Here is a 17,211-nt window from a genome sequence, read left to right on the forward strand (position 1 = left end):
GATTATGACTATAAATGAATGTCACTATTGACCAGAGTCGCGCAGGTGTACTTAACCTCGATCGCTTGCAGACGCTTTCACGGAGAGGGACGTAAGACCCGCCACGGCGTTCTGATGTTTACGGAAATCGACCTATGACCCGTAGGTCACGGGATTGAATCCCGGCCGTGGTGGCTGCATTTTCAGTTGAGGTGAAATGACTGAGGCCCGTAGATTTAGGTGCGCGTCAAAGATATATAACCTCGATCACTTGCAGACGCTTTCACGGAGAGGGACGTAAGACCCGCCACGGCGTTCTGATGTTTACGGAAATCGACCTATGACCCGCAGGTCGCGGGATTGAATCCCGGCCGTGGTGGCTGCATTTTCAGTTGAGGTGAAATGACTGAGGCCCGTAGATTTAGGTGCGCGTCAAAGAACCCCAGATGATCGAAATTTTGGAGCCCCCCCCCCCCCCTCCCCATTACGGCGTCTCTCATAATATTGTGGTTTTGGGATGTTAAACCTCAGCACGTTATTATTATTATTATTATTATTATTATTATTATTATCGTTGTCGGTGTTGGTGTTATGCAACCCCTCGTGGTCAAAATATGCGGAACCGTCTACGACGTCGTCCTTCCTAATCGTATCGTGGTTTCCGGACGTATTATTGATAATTGTTGCAGACTAGGTATACAGAGAGATAATTAAAAGGAATAATTCCGCACTTATCGCGAGTATCATCTCTCGCTTTGGTCGTGAGGGAGAAGAACGTCAACTGTCTCGTCTGCTCACTGATAATGCCCCTGCGCTTTTTGTTTCAATTGCAGCCCCGCCTCCAGACGAGTAAGTGTTTATCTTTAACGAACATGCAGACGTCACGGTAGGGGTGAATGGACGGCTATCTGCATTTATCATCGATGCATTAGACTACAGTTTAATATAGATACCATTAATAATAATAAAAAAATTTCGCACTGGTGGTGCGATAACTGATGGGATAGCAAAGAGGATGGCCTTCCCTTGCTTCTCACTCTCATGTCACTCCTCCTGACCTCCCCTTCACTCTCCCACATCCTAACTATCGTAATTTTGGTCTACCCCGAGCTAAAAAGGTGATCACGAGAGCACCCAGACGTCGTCGGCCAGATAGATAGATAGATAGATAGATAGATAGATAGATAGATAGATAGATAGATAGATAGATAGATAGAGAGATAGATAGATAGATAGATAGATAGATAGATAGATAGATAGATAGATAGAAAAGCCCATGTTTTTATAACTAGAAGAAATGCTTCGCATTTAAAGGTAGTCTGGTTATAGCGGACTCCAGCTAGAAACACCTTTATGCACATTTAAACGACAGACGTGCCGTGAGTTTGCTGGGGGGATTTGTATTATTCTTAGGTTGTAACCAATCACAGGTTAAGCTAGCTTTATCGCCCTCTTGCGGGTTGCCTCTCAAGTAGTGGAATGTTAACAAGAAGAAGAAGAACATAAACTTTATTTGCCGAATTCAGATGATTCGAGTCCGGCGTTTTTTAGTGGGCCTGGGCACCCACCGCGGATGCGGTTCCGAGACCTTGTCCCGAAGCGGCTTCCTCGGCACGCTGGACGGCCCAGAGTTGTGCTGTCAGGTTCGAGCTGAGCAGTGCGGCCTTCCAACGCGAGCGGAGGCTGGCGGTGGAAGAGTGAGATGAATCGGCACTGTTCGAATTGTTTATTAGGCCCTGACACTCCCACAGCATGTGACTAAGGGTGGCTACCTCGCCACATGACGTGCATCTGTTTGTAGTGTATATGTCTGGATACATGGCGTGCATGAGTCTGGGGTTTCTGTAGGAATCTGTTTGTAATTGTCTGAAGTGTACCGCTTGCGTTCTGTTTAGCCTTTCGTGAGGAGATGGGTATATGCGTCTTTGTAACTGGTAATGTGTGGTGATGTCGTGAAACCTGGTCATACGATCCTCCCATGCCCAGATGTCTGCAGTTCCCCGCGGGGGCTCGTCGTCCTCCGGCGATGCTCGGTGAGTGAGGCCTCGAGCAACGCGGTGAGCCGCTTCGTTGGGGGTGCTCAGTCCGGTATGTGCCGGGATCCATAACAGGTGCCTTCGGTTATCGAAGTCGACCTCTCCTGGATGTATGGGATGTCGCTGAAGTATGTGAAACGCCTCTTGCGAGATGCGTCCGTTGGCAAAATTGCGAATTGCTGTTTGCGAATCACTAATCACGTATGTGGCATCGGTCTGTGTGAGGGCCAGTGCTATAGCCGCTTCCTCTGCCGCTTCAGCGTGTGCCGTGTTCACAGTGAGGCTTGTGATGTACTTGCCACGATGGCCGGTAACTACCGCCACGAAACTCTTTTTATTGGTATAACGCGCAGCATCAGTGAAAACCGCTTCAGTGTCGTTGGAGTAGCTTTGAGTAATGCGTTGTGCCCTGGCTTTACGCCGTCCCGTATGGTGTTGGGGGTGCATGTTGCGAGGCAATGGGGGTACGTATACTTGCTCGCGTACCGATCTTGGAATTTCGACTTTGATGCCGTGCTGCGTATGGTACGTGATGCCAAGTTTTTCGAGTAGGTGTCGGCCTGGGCGGGTCTTGGATAGGCGCTCGAGCTGGGAAACTAGTTGCGCCTCCACGAGTTCCTCGAGGGTGTTATGCAACCCTAGCTCTAGGAGTTTGCTGGTGCTAACTCCGGGCGCCAGTCCCAACGCGAACTTGTACGTCTTGCGTATCAGGGCGTTTAGCTTGTCTTTTTCCGCAACTGTCCATTTGTGAAACGGTGCCGTGTACATTAGTTGTGAAATAACAATGGCTTGTATGAGTCGTATGACGCTGCCTTCGCGCATGCCCGCGTGTTTGTTCGTGATGCGTCGGATGAGTTGCATCGTGCTGGTGGCCTTTGCCATTATCTTGCGCAGTGCTTCACCATTGCCGCCGTTCTGCTCAATCATCATCCCCAGTACCCGGATCTTCTTTACCATTGGGATTGGTGAGCCGTTTGATGATGTTAGTTTGATTTCTTGTTTTTCTGAAGGTACGTAGTTTTTGGGCGGGCGTCTATTTTTCACCGGTCTATATAGCAGTAATTCGGATTTTTCGGCCGAGCAGGTGAGTCCCGTGCCTACGAGGTAATGTTCCACACATTCTATGGCCGCCTGTAAGCGATCCTCGATCTCTCCGTCACTGCCAGTTGTCGTCCAGATCGTAATATCATCCGCGTATAGCGTGTGATGCAGTCGATCAATTTGATGTAATCGCTCGGGTAACCCCAGCAGGACGAGGTTGAAGAGCATCGGCGAGATCACCGAGCCCTGTGGTGTACCCGAGCTTCCAATGTTGATTTGATTTGATTCTAGCTGTCCCACTCGCATGCGTGCGGTTCTTCCCGTGAGGAAGTCTCGGACGTAGTTGTACACTCGCATTCCGAGGTTCAATCTGTCTATTTGTCGCAATATGGCGTCGTGACGAACGTTATCGAATGCCTTCTTCAGGTCCAGGCCAAGGATGGCTCTCGTTGAGCACCCAGAATTTTCTATGATTTGATGTTTTAGTTGCAGAAGAGCATCCTGTGTGGAGAGATGTCTTCTGAACCCAATCATTGTGTGTGGTAATAGGTTGTTGTCCTCGAGGTAATCTGTTAGTCTATTGAGGAACGCATGCTCCATCAGTTTACCTACACATGATGTTAGGGAGATAGGGCGCAGGTTCTGCAGCTGCAATTTCTTGCCGGGTTTCGGTATAAGTATGATCTGCGCTTCTTTCCATGGCTGGCGTAACTTTCCACGCACCCAACACTCGTTAATGTAATCTTTGAGTTTCTCTAGCGATCTGTAATCGAGGTTGCGCAGTGCCCTGTTCGATATTCGATCTACGCCTGGGGCTGACTTGGTATTGAGTTTGACGAGGGCCGCCTCGATTTCGGAAATTTAGAATTCTGCGTCTAGGATGGCGTTGCCTTCTCCCCTGTAGTCCGGATGTACTTGCGGGGGCGTTTGGGATATGTAATGGAGTTCCGCTTCTCGTAGGAAATCTCGCTCCGTTCCCCCGTAAGCGTGTATGATTTTGTATATGTCTTGCCTCTGTGAGGTCTTGGTGTTCACGGGATCTATGAGGTACCGCAGTATCTGCCATGTGCGACTCGTAGTGAGCTGACCATCCATCTGCGCGCATTTCTCTTCCCATTGCTGTTGTTGCAGGTTAAGTGCGTGCATTTCTATTTCTTTGTTGAGCTGTGCTATTCGTTTTCGCAGTCTCCTATTATGTCGTTGTCGTTTCCAACGGCGATGCAGTTGGGTCTTAGCTTGCCACATGTGTAGTAACCGGGTGTCTATTCTATCAAGCCCAGCTGTTGACGGCATCATTTGCGTCGCCCTCTCGATGTCGCGCCGAAGTTGCTCGGTCCATTGCTCAATGTCTTTGATGTCTTCAATCTGTTGCTTGTCTCGATTTTTTCGTAGTAGTTCCCAATTGGTGATCTTCATTTGGCGACCGGCATTGTGTTCCTGTGGGCCGCCTTCTGCTTCTATAGAGATAATGTAATGGTCACTGCCCAAGTCTTGCATGGTGTTTCTCCAAGTCACCTTTCGTGTATTGCACGTAAAGGTAAGGTCAGGCGTGGTGTCAGTGCTGACGCTGTTGCCCTGCCTAGTTGGTGCCGCTGGGTCAGTGACCAGCTCGAGGCCGGCGAGTTGCGCCGTTTCCCACAAATGCCTGCCTTTCGGCTGATCGTGTTTGTAACCCCACGCCGTATGCACCGCGTTGAAGTCGCCTCCAATGAAGAGTTGTTGCCCCTGGGCGATATCGAGCGCTCGTTTGAAGAGGACGTGAAAGCGGTGTTTGCGGCATCTCGGACTGCTGTAGACGTTGAGTACGAAGATGCTGTCGGGCGTCTTACGCGGTGGAATTAGCTCTACGAGCACATTTTCAATATCCTTGACATGGGTGTCGTGTTCGATGACCGTGAGCTCTCGCTTGACCAGTGTGGTGACGTTTGGATTTTCCTCCTTGCCTGTTATAGACTGGTACCCTGAAAGTTTGGCGGGGCCGTTTGTTTCCTGCAGTATGATGACGTCTGGGCATTCGGGGATCGTTTTCAGGTATTGTTGTAGGTGCGCTCGTTTGTTTTTGTAACTTCTACAGTTCCACTGCCATATTGTATGTTTTTGTTTCGAATGGTGTCTTGCCATGGTTATGTGGTACTACATGTGTGGCGCCGCTTCGCTATGCGACGTCACCAGCGCGCTGTTGGCAGCTTCTAATCTAGACAATCTGAGATAAATGCTCTCCAAGCTCTGTTGAATCGTACGCGTGATAGTCGCGGTGATAGTTTCCTCGAGACTGCTCACGCGAGCCTCGAGTGCCTTCACTCGGGTGTCGTCTGTTGCTGCGCGCGTACGCTTGGAACGTACTGACTTTTTAAGGAAGATAGCCGGCCCGCGTTTAGTATCAGGGCCTTCGACCTCACCGTCCTCTACGAGTTCTTCTTGTGTTTCCTGCATTGCCTGTTGATCAGTCTCGCTGTGAGCGGCAGACTGGAGCTTTTGTATGAGTTCGTCCTTTGCGTGAATCTGTGCCTGCATGCATTCAATTTGTTTTTGCATCGTTTGTATCGTCTGTGTTAAGTGAGCTATCTCCGCCTCTATCTTAGTGTGTGTTTTGCCGCCAGCCTCCGCGTTAGTTGCGCGTTTTCCTTTGACCGCATCTGCAAAGCTCACCGAATCAGTTGCCTTCGCGTCCCTCGTTGGGGTCCGTCCGGGTGTTCGGCTGCGAGCTCGGCGTTGCTGCTGCTTTCGGGGTCCCGGTATGCGGCTACGAGATCGGCGGGAGTGGCTTCGACTGGGTGTCCTGGATCTTGAGCGGGGCTTGCTGGTGGAATAGTTGGTGGCAGTCGCCTCTGCCTCCTCGTTGGCCCTGCGTCGTTCCCACTGTCTCTTCGTCACGATATAGGGCGTTTTGTACCTTGCACGGCAGTTGTGGTCCGCCGTCATGTGTGCGCCCCCGCACAACTTGCAATGGGGAGAGCACTGGTGGTTGGGGCCTGGGTTGGGGGCGTCACAACCACGACACACTTTGTCCTTGGGCTTTCGGCACACGTCCATGCGGTGACCAAGTCTACCGCAGCAGTGACACATGTCGATTTGCTTGCGATACAAGGTGCAGCGAAGGAGAGCGCCACCATAATTGACGTAAGTGGGCACTCGCGGTCCTTCAAACGCCACTATGACGGTCGTGGTGTTACTGAGCCGTTTGGCTGCCAGGGCGTAAGGGTTACGTGCGTGAACGATGCTGGTATGAATGGACTTGGCGTCTTCTTCCAACGGGATGCCCTTGATTATTCCCTTCACCGTGTTGTCGGGGGCCGTCTCGTACGCACTAACCTCGTGGTGGCGGTCGCCGATGGTGATGGCTTGAAGCTGTCTGTACTTATCGGCGTGAGAGGCATGGGGCGTGCTCACGACGATGATGTTTTGATGATTGTTGGAACACACCGTGTCCTCCCCTGCTTCATGAGCTGGTACGTTGGCCGCGCGGTAAATCGCCGATGCGAGGCGCACGGTTCCAGTGGTGGCCACGTCGAGGCCTCCTCGTGGTCGTATCACGATCTTGAAATCGCTCCGTGGGAGTAGTGGCATTTTGCTCTTTCTAATGACTTGCTGCTTGATGTTACGCAGTTGTCGACGCGAACGCTGTCGGTTGCAGTCCGCTCCCTCGCCGGTGCAGGAGGGGGCTCCGTTCTGGGTGTTGCTCTGCGCGTTTGCGCGGTTGACTTGGGTCTTAGATCCGATGGTGCACCAATCCTTGCCCTCCAGAAACTCTTCGGGGGAGATATCCTCCCCGTTCACTTGGACTTCCATCGTTGTTAGGCGAAGAAAGCGCCCGCGTCAGAGGAGACGCTCAGCGCGTCTCGTCGGACGGCCGGCTTTCGTGAGCGTCGGGCCAACGGGGCGCGGGTTGAAAACCTCTCAAATCCGGCAAAAAATACTTTCCCACCTTGAATTTTGGTGTCACTGGAATCTTGGTCACTTTCCGCACACGTTGGTGTAAAATTCATGGGCTGAATGACCGAAAAACACTGGCAAATAGTTCTTGGAAGACAGAGCCGACGTGATGCGCGTCCGCTCTCTTCGGCGACAAGCGCGCCCTCCTCTGGAATGTTAACAAAGAACTACACATTTACTGGCGAACCCATGGCCTCCGAGATGGCGGGCGCGTCCTCCACGCGCCCGCCATCACGGAGGCCATGGGCGCGCCTCTTCAAGGTCGAGGCTTTTCCGTTGGCGGCGTTGGCGTGTGCCGTTGCTACGATGACGCTTATGTCGACGACAGTCACGGGCAAACAAGTGGCTTATGCAGTATGTTTCGTCCCGATATGCTGTACGATGCATTTTGTATGACTGCAAACAACCAACACTCACCAGCGAATCGTACCCAGGCCTCGTCTTTGCCACGTTCTGGCTAGATCCGATGCCACAAAGCAGTAACAGCAATACTGAAGGCAAAACGAAATTAACAACTCAACAGAACATACCAGTTATGACCAATAAACATACTATTCAATTCAATCCAATCATTTTATTTCCTTTTGATTAGGTGGAGTTCAGGACTAAAAGCTCAAGAGCTTTACGAGGTCCTGACGCCGTTCACAAGTTGACAAGAACTGCATACACCGCTTGGCACTCATTTACATAGTTGAGTGACCAAAGTAATGCGTAATTTACGGTAACACAGAATATTTTCCCTACTTCGCCCACTCATCTTCATTCACTTCTTAGATAATGCCGTATTTTTTATTTTTTTATTTTCATCTCTATGCAGCGATTCGTGGTCCTTGCTACCCGTTATCTTGTTCCTTCTCCTCTGCGGTAGCGTGGTAATCGCCTTCGTCGTCGCGGCCGGCGCATTTGGGGATGCAGGTGAGCGGCTACCCCGTCTTTCTGCGCGAGGAAACGGAGCCGATTCGAGCGCTGAGTTTCGTACTAGTACGCTATAGCCAGGCACAAAGTTGGAGGATCGCGGCATTTTCTCACGAAAGGCGAATGCACGTAATCCTGCACCAACGACGTCACGAACGACGTCACAGGCCGTCTGGTGACCCAATAGTCGGAGATCGCGGTCGAGTGCATGAACGTAACTATTTCTTGAGTCGGGGAGGCGATCGAGTGGCACGCATCGGTATAGTCTGGGCGGGCCTCTTAAGTCATGTATTCGTGTACAGGGGTTTTATAATATACTTGCGTTGAGCAAAATGCACGAACAAGCAACGAAGCTAGTGGGCAGGACAGTGGTGCGCAAACTTTCAACTGTGTATTTTCGCAAAAGCCCGTCAAAGATATACCGTACAGACTATGAGCCCGAACTGAAGCTTAGCTATAATCGCATACAACTTATGAAGTCGAGAGAGGCCCTGCCCAGACGATCGAAGCGGGGTATAGTCTGTCACCTCAGCGACCAAAGAAATAATCCAGCTCTTTCATTTAGCAACGTTCTCTGCAGGCGGGGTCAAGGTCTGTCCAGCTCATGACGTCAGTGTGGAGTATAAGCCCATTGGTGCAAATTGTGTGCATCCGCGTTTGAGGAGGAAACTCCGCTGCTTTCTGTAGTTGTAACCGAATATAGACTATAGGGCGAAACGTGGCGCTGTTGAGTCTACGAGTGCTGCAACTCGTGGTGCTTAGCATGGGAATGATGGGTGTTACATGAACTTATTTATCTTTGATTCGTTCGTTCGGCTCCGGTTGGGCAGCGGTCGAATTGTGCCAACAGGAAGTTCAGCAAAAGTTTCGCAGTACCTCGTAACTACCGCGACCCTAATGCTTTCAGGACGGTTCACAACGAACCGTTCTTGAAGCATAAACAAAAGCTTCCCAAAGGGAACCATGATGGGATCCAAAGCAGAAGCGGTGCGCACGTCTTTGACCCGGCTGAAGCGGGCGTCCACGCGGGTGCTGGAAAAACGGTTTGAAGCGAACCTCGGTGTAGCCTTTACTCGAGTAAACGTTTCTTTGAAAAGCAAGGACACTGGGTGTGGGTTGGGTTCCGTGTAAGTTTAACCGAAGATAGACGAGCTGAAAAAGTGTTTCAACTCGACGTGCGGTCGAGCGTTGCGGGTGGTTAAGAGGATGGAGCGAAAGAGAAGTTTGTTGCGAGCGGGCGGAGGATCCTGCAACACCACCTAGGTATGTTGGGAGGAGCCGGCAGCTGCTGCGGTTGAGGGAGAGAGTGACGTCGCGCGCAGCTGCGACTTGACCTACTTGGCATCGGTCCGTCAACTGCGGCAGGGGAACGCGGTGCGATGCGTTGGCATGGAGACATGGACGGACAGCGTTACACAGGCTAATCAAAGAGTTGTTTTGCATCTAAAAAAGTCATGTGCGATCGAAGCCACTAGCACGAAGACTAGGCAAAATGCGTGTTCAGCTACCATCATTCACATTGTGGCTGAACGATCGCAGCGCCACATTTCTGTGTGGTATATATATGATTGAAAATACTATGAATTTGAACCTGTTGAATGTACACAATTGGGTTGTGCTACACGATTGTGCTGTGCTCGGTTTACAACCTAAAAAAAAAGTCCACGAACGTCCACAGCTATCGTGGTCCTTCTCACATGGGTAATTAGCATAAATGCTTCACCCAGTAGTGTAGGTAAAGGCAGCGCTTCAAAGTTAAGGAGCGAAAAAAATTGGACTACACTTTTGTCTGTGTTGTGCAGTTTTTTTTTTTTTGGTCCTTAACTTTGCAGCAATGCCTTTACCTACAGCATGTTCCAACTAACCCTTAGACAAGCTCTTCATCCAATAGCGCTTATATACGTTGTCGTGACGTGAACCACTTCTCGAATGCTTCAGATAGTTCACGTTCCCACACAGACGTGGCGTTCGTGTCGCTGGTTTTAGGCTGGAAGCGGGAGCGTTTTGGTAAATTTTATCAGTGATTCTGACATCGCTGTCATCTAGACCTCATATTTTAGGTAATAACGGTGAACCTTTGACGCTGTGAATGTCCTGTATTTACATTAGCCGAGAAAAGGTATTCAAGTTTCGAATGGAGACCAGCTACCATGACTTGTCTTTCGAAGGTGCAAGGACAGGCGTCCGACGATTCTGTGGGTGGAGCTGACATTTTAAAAGACAATATTAAAGACGATAGTCTTCCTTAGGATATTTCAACGCGTAAATTTTAGTCTCTGACTGCCTGCCTGCCTGTATGTTTGTTGGCGTATCCAATTATTCAGTAACTCGGCGAAAGTTAACCCTATGCTCAACGCCCACCCATCTTGATCTAGCAAATGCGTTCATATTTGGGACCATCGTCAATCAAAAAGCAAGTATTACGCGCATTTGAAGCGTAAAATCAATACATAAGTATTAGGCGGTGCGTTCCTTTACTAGAAGATACGTAGATACGTAGTTCTAGAGACCGTACTGTTTCTTAGGTTGGGCTGAAAATGCGACGCTATGCACGAAATAATTCCGGCGGCAGCGTATTGTCTTTTGACGACGTTTGCAGCAAAGCGCGCAGATACGCTGTCAATTGTTTTATTTATTCAACGGAGGCGCCTTGAAATGCAGCTGACGATGACAGCGTGGAGGCTGAAATCGAAAGTGGAGGAAGCGGTGGTGGTGGCGGTGGTGGTGGCGGTGGTGGTGGCGGTGGTGTGGGCGGAGGGAGTGGCGGTGGAGGGGGCGGCGGAGGCAGCCCTCCTTTGCCCTTACCCATCGTGGTTGATCCCCCCAAACCGAGCCCCCGTCTCGTACCTCCTAGGACGCTAGCACCCGAAACTGGACCTGACGTCCAGCCAACGCCTGCCCCCGGACCTCGCGATACGCCGCCTGCTGTTGAGCCTACGCCGCCTGCTGTTGAGCCTACGCCGCCTGCTGTCGAGCCTACGCCGCCTGCTGCCGCGCCTACGCCGCCTCCATCGCCGACACCTCCGGAAGAGCCGGTGCAGCGTGAGTTTCCAAAACTATAAATGGTATTCTGTATAACTGAGGCGAGAGCAGCGCAGCAGAAACTGCCGTATGCGCTCGTGTAATGTCTGCAAGATTGCCCCCCCCCCCCGAGATATGGGATGAAAATCGCAGCTGCGGCGAATACGCGGATAAATAAAACACGACATTTGTTTCTCGTAAGTATGTCCGGTTGTACACTTGCCTATTCAGCTCCCGCGTGTGCTTGGAGAAGCGAGAAAAAAGATGGCTGATCCCTCCGTCGTTTGAATAGGTATAACACAACATGAAAACGCGTCCTTAAAAGAAGTTGTTGAATATGTACTGTACAATGGCAAAATAGAGCTTGCTCAATGTCCATTATTGTTTGGCAACCGACAGCGTCGTTTATCGTGGATACACCCACGTTGGCGCACATTAGTGCAGATCCATCCCTACGACCAAGGAAACAAACCCTTGTGATAGCTGTGGTATAGTGAACGGTGAGAAAGTGCCGTGCCAGTCAGAACAGCCCCGCTGATTGGGCGCAGAAATTCGACTATGATCGACGTCCGACCGCATGTTAACGGGTTTAACACGACGACCGGACTGGGGGAAAACGTAGAAGTGGAGGAAAGAAAAAAATTATGACTGAAGGGCCACGCGCCAAACGTCTCTGAAGCCGCTTGATCCTCGCATTCGTGCTCAATAAATGTCCATGGCGCTCCCGTGTCGTTTCCTTTATTTCTTTTTTTTTGTGCTCGTGAACGAAAACTCGAAAAGCGCTTTGTAAATTCCAAAGAGTGTTCTGCGAAAGTTTGTGGCCATTCGACTGACTATGCCAAAAACACCTTTAAATTCCAATGTGTGTTCTGTGAAAGCCCGTGGCCATTCGACTGACTATGCCAACAACGCTTTGTAAATTCCAAAGTGTGTTCTCCGAAAACCTTTGGCCATTCGACTGATTATGCCAAAAACACTTTGTAAATTCCAAAGTGTGTTCTGCGAAAGCCTGTGGCCATTTGATTAACTATGCCAAAAACACTTTTGTTAATTCCAAAATGTGTTTTGCGAGAACCTGTGGCTATTCGACTGACTATGCCAAAAACACTTAAAATGTGTTCGGCGAAAACCTGTGGCCATTCGACTGACTATGCCAAAACACTTTGTAAATTCCAAAGTGTGTTCTGCGAAACCCTGTGGCCGTTCGATCGACTATGCCAAAACACTTTTGTGAATTCCAAAATGTGTTTTGCGAAACACTGTAGCCATTCGATCGACTATGCCAAAAACACTTTTGTTGATTCCAAAATGTGTTTTGCGAAAACATGTGGCCATTTGATCAACTATGCGGAAAAAAAGTTTTGTATATTCCAAAATGTGTTTGGCGAAAACCTGTGGCCATTCGACTGACTATGCCAAAAACACTTCGTTAATTCGAAAATGAGTTCTGCGAAAGCCCGTGGCCATTCGACTGATTATGCCAAAAACGCTTTGTAAATTCCAAAGTGTGTTCTCCGAAAACCTTTGGCCATTCGACTGATTATGCCAAAAACACTTTGTAAATTCCGAAGTGTGTTCTGCGAAAGCCTGTGGCCATTTGATTAACTATGCCAAAAACACTTTTGTTAATTCCAAAATGTGTTTTGCGAGAACCTGTGGCTATTCGACTGACTATGCCAAAAACACTTAAAAGTGTTCGGCGAAAACCTGTGGCCATTCGACTGACTATGCCAAAACACTTTGTAAATTCCAAAGTGTGTTCTGCGAAACCCTGTGGCCGTTCGATCGACTATGCCAAAACACTTTTGTGAATTCCAAAATGTGTTCTTCGAAAGCCTGTGGCCATTCGACTGACCATGCCAAAAACACTTTTGTTGATTCCAAAATGTGTTTTGCGAAAACATGTGGCCATTTGATCAACTATGCCGAAAAAAGTTTTGTATATTCCAAAATGTGTTTGGCGAAAACCTGTGGCCATTCGACTGACTATGCCAAAAACACTTCGTAAATTCGAAAATGAGTTCTGCGAAAGCCCGTGGCCATTCGACTGATTATGCCAAAAACGCTTTGTAAATTCCAAAGTGTGTTCTCCGAAAACCCTTGGCCATTCGACTGATTATGCCAAAAACACTTTGTAAATTCCGAAGTGTGTTCTGCAAAAGCCTGTGGCCATTTCATTAACTATGCCAAAAACACTTTTGTTAGTTCCAAAATGTGTTTTGCGAGAACCTGTGGCTATTTGACTGACTATGCCAAAAACACTTAAAATGTGTTCGGCAAAAACCTGTGCCATTCGACTGACTATGCCAAAAACACTTTGTAATTTCCAGAGTGTGTTCTGCGAAACCCTGTGGCCGTTCGATCGACTATGCCAAAAACACTTTTGTTAATTGCAAAATGTGTTTTGCGAAACACTGTGGCCATTCGATCGACTATGCCAAAAACACTTTTGTTAATTCCAAAGTGTGTTCTGCGAAAGCCTGTGGCCATTTGATTAACTATGCCAAAAACACTTTTGTTAATTCCAAAATGTGTTTTGCGAGAACATGTGGCTATTCGACTGACTATGCCAAAAACACTTAAAATGTGTTCGGCAAAAACCTGTGCCATTCGACTGACTATGCCAAAAACACTTTGTAAATTCCAAAGTGTGTTCTGCGAAACCCTGTGGCCATTCGATCGACTATGCCAAAAACATTTTTGTAAATTCCAAAGTGTGTTCTTCGAAAGCCTGTGGCCATTCGACTGACCATGCCAAAAACACTCTGTAAGTTCCAAAGTGTGTTCTGCGAAAGCCTGTGGCCATTCGACTCACTGACCACTGGCATGACACTCTCAGTGGAATACCACACAATCTGAATGTGTGCGTTTTTTTAAGTTCCTTATCGCAAATCGTAGCGAGATTCTGCGAGACTGATCTGCCTTCGTTTCGCATGCGTTCGTATTCTCGCGCTTTGCGCATCGTGCAGACGCCGTCCGCGTTCCAGCGCTCGTAAGGCTTATGTGTAGGTGTGTGCGAATATTCGAAATTTCGTATATTTTTTTAATACTGTTCGCTGTCCAATTCAATTTACACTGGAATTATGCTATTCGAGCTATTCGAAATTCCCATAGACAAACACAGTCAACGTCGAATTAAAAGTGACCCCTTGAGACTTCTAATGTGCGTCATCTCATCACATTTTTGTACTGCACGCAAAGCTACCGTTCAGGATTCGCTACAATTGAAAATGTACTGACTCGAGAAAACGCCAGTTCCGTCATGGAGGTCATAGATATTGTAGAAGTTGAGGCTCGATCGATGCGATTTTCGCCCCAGAAATTTCGGCTGGAAGACCAGAAAATTGCACGCCGAAGATTTTTGCCGTCCAAAAGTTCCGATTTTCTTAAAATATGTCTACGAAGTGGATTCGGAGCTCCGGACTTGGAGGAAGCACCATTTTGTCCGCCACCTCAGTTGGGCGTCCACTTTCCCGGCCACATTCTCGCGCTAATTATACTTCTTCCGCTTGTTCGAAGCGGCGAGAGTAGAAGTGGTTCGTGTGAGTGCTCCATAAAGAAAGCAACAAAATACCAATCAAGAAGGGTGTAAGGCAGGGGGATACAATATGCCCAATGCTATTTACCGCGTGCTTATAGGAGGCTTTCAGAGGCCTGGAATGGAAACAGATAGGTATAAGAGTTAATGAAGAGTACCTTATAGTAACCTGCGCTTCGCCGATGACATTGCATTGCTGAGTAACTCGGGGGACGGATTGCAACTCATGATAGGTAGCGTACATGTCATCTGTTCTCTCGGACCTCCCGTTGCCGGAACTTTCCTCTTTTTTTTTCTGATCATGTCATCATGCGTATTTCTTCGACGTCATTTCCGTGACGGAAATGCGTCACTGAAGTATTCTGGCTCAAAACGTATTCGTGTTGAACAAAGGTTGAGGGCTCGGTCAATAACGACGTATACGAATTGTGCAGCACGCAAGGAACTGATCTGCACCGTGGGGGACGTCGCGGCCGAGTACAAGATGTACCCGAGGGACGGGCTGTGCCACTACCTCTTCTACACGCACGTGTTCGTCTACGCCAATACCACCATCGTCAAAGTCCATTCGACGTCCATCACTGCCAGCTTCAGGGTCTTCCAGGAGGTCATGGCGAGAAGCCGGAAGACCCAAGGCGGACTCTCCTTCGATGCGGCGTAAAAAAAGCTTACTCATTGCGTTTTATCGCCTTTAAGGGACCCCTGGCAGCGAAAATTTTGTTTAGACTTTTTTTACAGCAGTTCGTAGCATTGCAGTGCAGAAATTGAGCCTCGCTGTGGTTTGTAGCATTGCGTCTCTTAGCGCAAAAATTGAGCCTCGCTGCGGTGGTCTACTGGCTAAGACACTGGGCTGCTAACCCACAGGTCGCGGGATCGAATCCCGGCTGCGGCGGCTGCATTTTGCGAAGGAGGCGAAAATGCCGTAGGCCTGGGTGCTCAGATTTGGACTATTAGCAGCGATTGACGTAATCCAGCAGGACACGCCAGTCCATCACTGCGTGACTTGCACCTTTCCCCTGACTCCCCAGGTTGCTCTCCTGCGCAACAGCGCGATGAGCGCCAGCGTCAACGCCGACGTCAGTGTAGGCATTAGCGCCCCCTGCTTCACGTCTTCGAATGGTTCCCTTTAACGGACGATGGTGTTACTTTTGTCGTGGCCCTCGCCCCCATGTCCCGTGTAAAGCCAAACTGATAAGCTGCCTCCGCGTGTCGTACTCTCTAACGCGCAGCAAAGCACGTCAGTGGGGCCGATGAAAACGGCGGAAGCAGAGATCAGACGTGTTGACCCATCTCCGTTGCTCGGGGGGCACATGTGATGACATTGTCCCGCTCGGAAGGCCTGCGGTTGAAGCAGAGAGGAAACGCCCTGCCCGTCTTGAACACGCAAGAAAATATGCGAGAGAGAGGGGCGGGGGAGTTCCTTGAGGAGCAATTTTGAACTTTGAACTTCTAACTGATCTTATAGGGCTGGGGACGCAAGTGCTGCTGGCGCGCTTGCTATCTCGGCAACCATCAGCGGGCTTCTCGTACACTCGTATTAACCTTTTCATAAACGCCTCCCTGGGCGCCGCCATAGCCCTCCTTGGGCTGTGCAAATTGGCGCGTCCCCTCGAAAATGCGTTGACAACGCTGCATCCTTAGCCTTTGTACTCCCGCGCACAGCCCATCATGGCGGTGTTTTTTTTCCTTCCTGTGAAAAGGTGTATACTTGCTGGGCCCTTAACGCGGACATACTGTGCGGAAAAAGTTAGCTTGCCAGCCTCACTTCGTATAACATTACGCGTTGTTGCTATCGCAATCATTGCTCCAATCTTACGGTGAAAGTGACTTTTCCCTTTTGCTGTATACACTTCAATATTGTAACGTGGCGCTCCATCTTAGTTGCATCTGTGCTTGTCCATTTGGGATGCGACGCGAAGTATGATAAAGCACTGAACAAGGATGTCTATGAAGGCTAGTTGGTTTTTCATTGCAGGATTTTTTTTAGGAGCCTTAAAGGGCGTTTCACATGGCACAAATAGTAGCGATTTTCAGTCTGCAAATTCGCTCGCAGCGAAAATAAGACCAGTTCAATCCCGCCACAGTGGTCCGCGGCGAGCTTCCAACGTTTTGGAAATTTCCGCCGCTGATTGCAGCGACGGAAGCGATTTCCGTTCGGGACCCATCAAAATAGGGCCAGGCCGGCCAAGCTGTCAAAATTGCGTCGATGTGTTTGTTTTGGTAATGCCCACTGTTGCTCATTTTAAAGTGTAGTTAGATTGGAAAGGGCTCTTAATAGACGAAACACAAGTGCTCTTCGTTACCGTTCACGGAAACTTGATAATATCATAACGCACGGATTGTCACAATATGTTTCAAAAATTATACAGTGTCTGCCACAACAGACGGAGACAAGAAACGTTGCTAGCCGCTCTGGTCGCAGATAAAAAAAATTGTGGACCGTTCGCGGTCCATGTGAAACGAAGCCTCCATTAGCGGCGGTTGCGAACAGAGCGATTGAAGCAAATGGAACAATTCTTGTTTTTGGTGCAATCGCGGCATGTGAAACGGCCTAAAGCCTAGTTCACACTGAAACATCCGCTTTCAACAGCGACCGGAATTCCCCTGCCGCCGAAACGCAGCGTCGTTCGCACTGGACGCGCCCCGCGCCGCCGAATATGCTATCTACTACGGGGCGAACACGGGATGGATGCGCTGTCACCCGGTTGTTGTCGCGGCTCGCAAACGTCACTACGCTATCAGATGGTG

The 17,211-nt window shown here is 49.4% G+C and overlaps 2 protein-coding genes across 3 annotated transcripts in view; one reads left to right on the forward strand and one right to left on the reverse strand.

Annotated features, from left to right (window-relative positions):
- Window positions 1–1,526: 1,526 nt before the first annotated feature.
- LOC142766097 (uncharacterized) lies at window positions 1,527–3,146 on the reverse strand. Its single transcript, XM_075867937.1, has 2 exons — window positions 1,939–3,146; window positions 1,527–1,812 (listed from the first exon to the last, which is right to left on the reverse strand). Exons 1-2 carry the CDS (start codon window positions 2,970–2,972, stop codon window positions 1,527–1,529), a joined length of 1,320 nt encoding a protein of 439 aa, XP_075724052.1. The 5' UTR covers window positions 2,973–3,146.
- A 7,516-nt stretch (window positions 3,147–10,662) lies between these two features.
- The window catches only part of LOC119167048 (equilibrative nucleoside transporter 2), a 149,691-nt gene continuing 143,142 nt past the window's right edge, over window positions 10,663–17,211 (forward strand). For both annotated transcript variants that reach the window (XM_075867194.1, XM_075867195.1), the window contains exons 1-2: window positions 10,663–10,946; window positions 14,898–15,120. In XM_075867194.1, the coding sequence (XP_075723309.1) occupies window positions 14,948–15,120 (173 nt within the window). In that variant the 5' untranslated portion in view covers window positions 10,663–10,946; window positions 14,898–14,947. The remainder of the gene's footprint in view (window positions 10,947–14,897; window positions 15,121–17,211) is intronic.

This window comes from Rhipicephalus microplus, chromosome 6, assembly GCF_043290135.1.
Source record: "Rhipicephalus microplus isolate Deutch F79 chromosome 6, USDA_Rmic, whole genome shotgun sequence".
Taxonomy (NCBI): domain Eukaryota; kingdom Metazoa; phylum Arthropoda; class Arachnida; order Ixodida; family Ixodidae; genus Rhipicephalus; species Rhipicephalus microplus.

Coding starts and splice junctions, on each gene's coding strand:
- LOC142766097 (XM_075867937.1), bottom strand. CDS start 2,972: ATGGTAAAGAAGATCCGGGTACTGGGGATGATGATTGAGCAGAACGGC. Junction 1,813..1,938: donor TGGGAGGATCGTATGACCAG/GTTTCACGACAT, acceptor CAGAAACCCCAG/ACTCATGCACGCCATGTATC.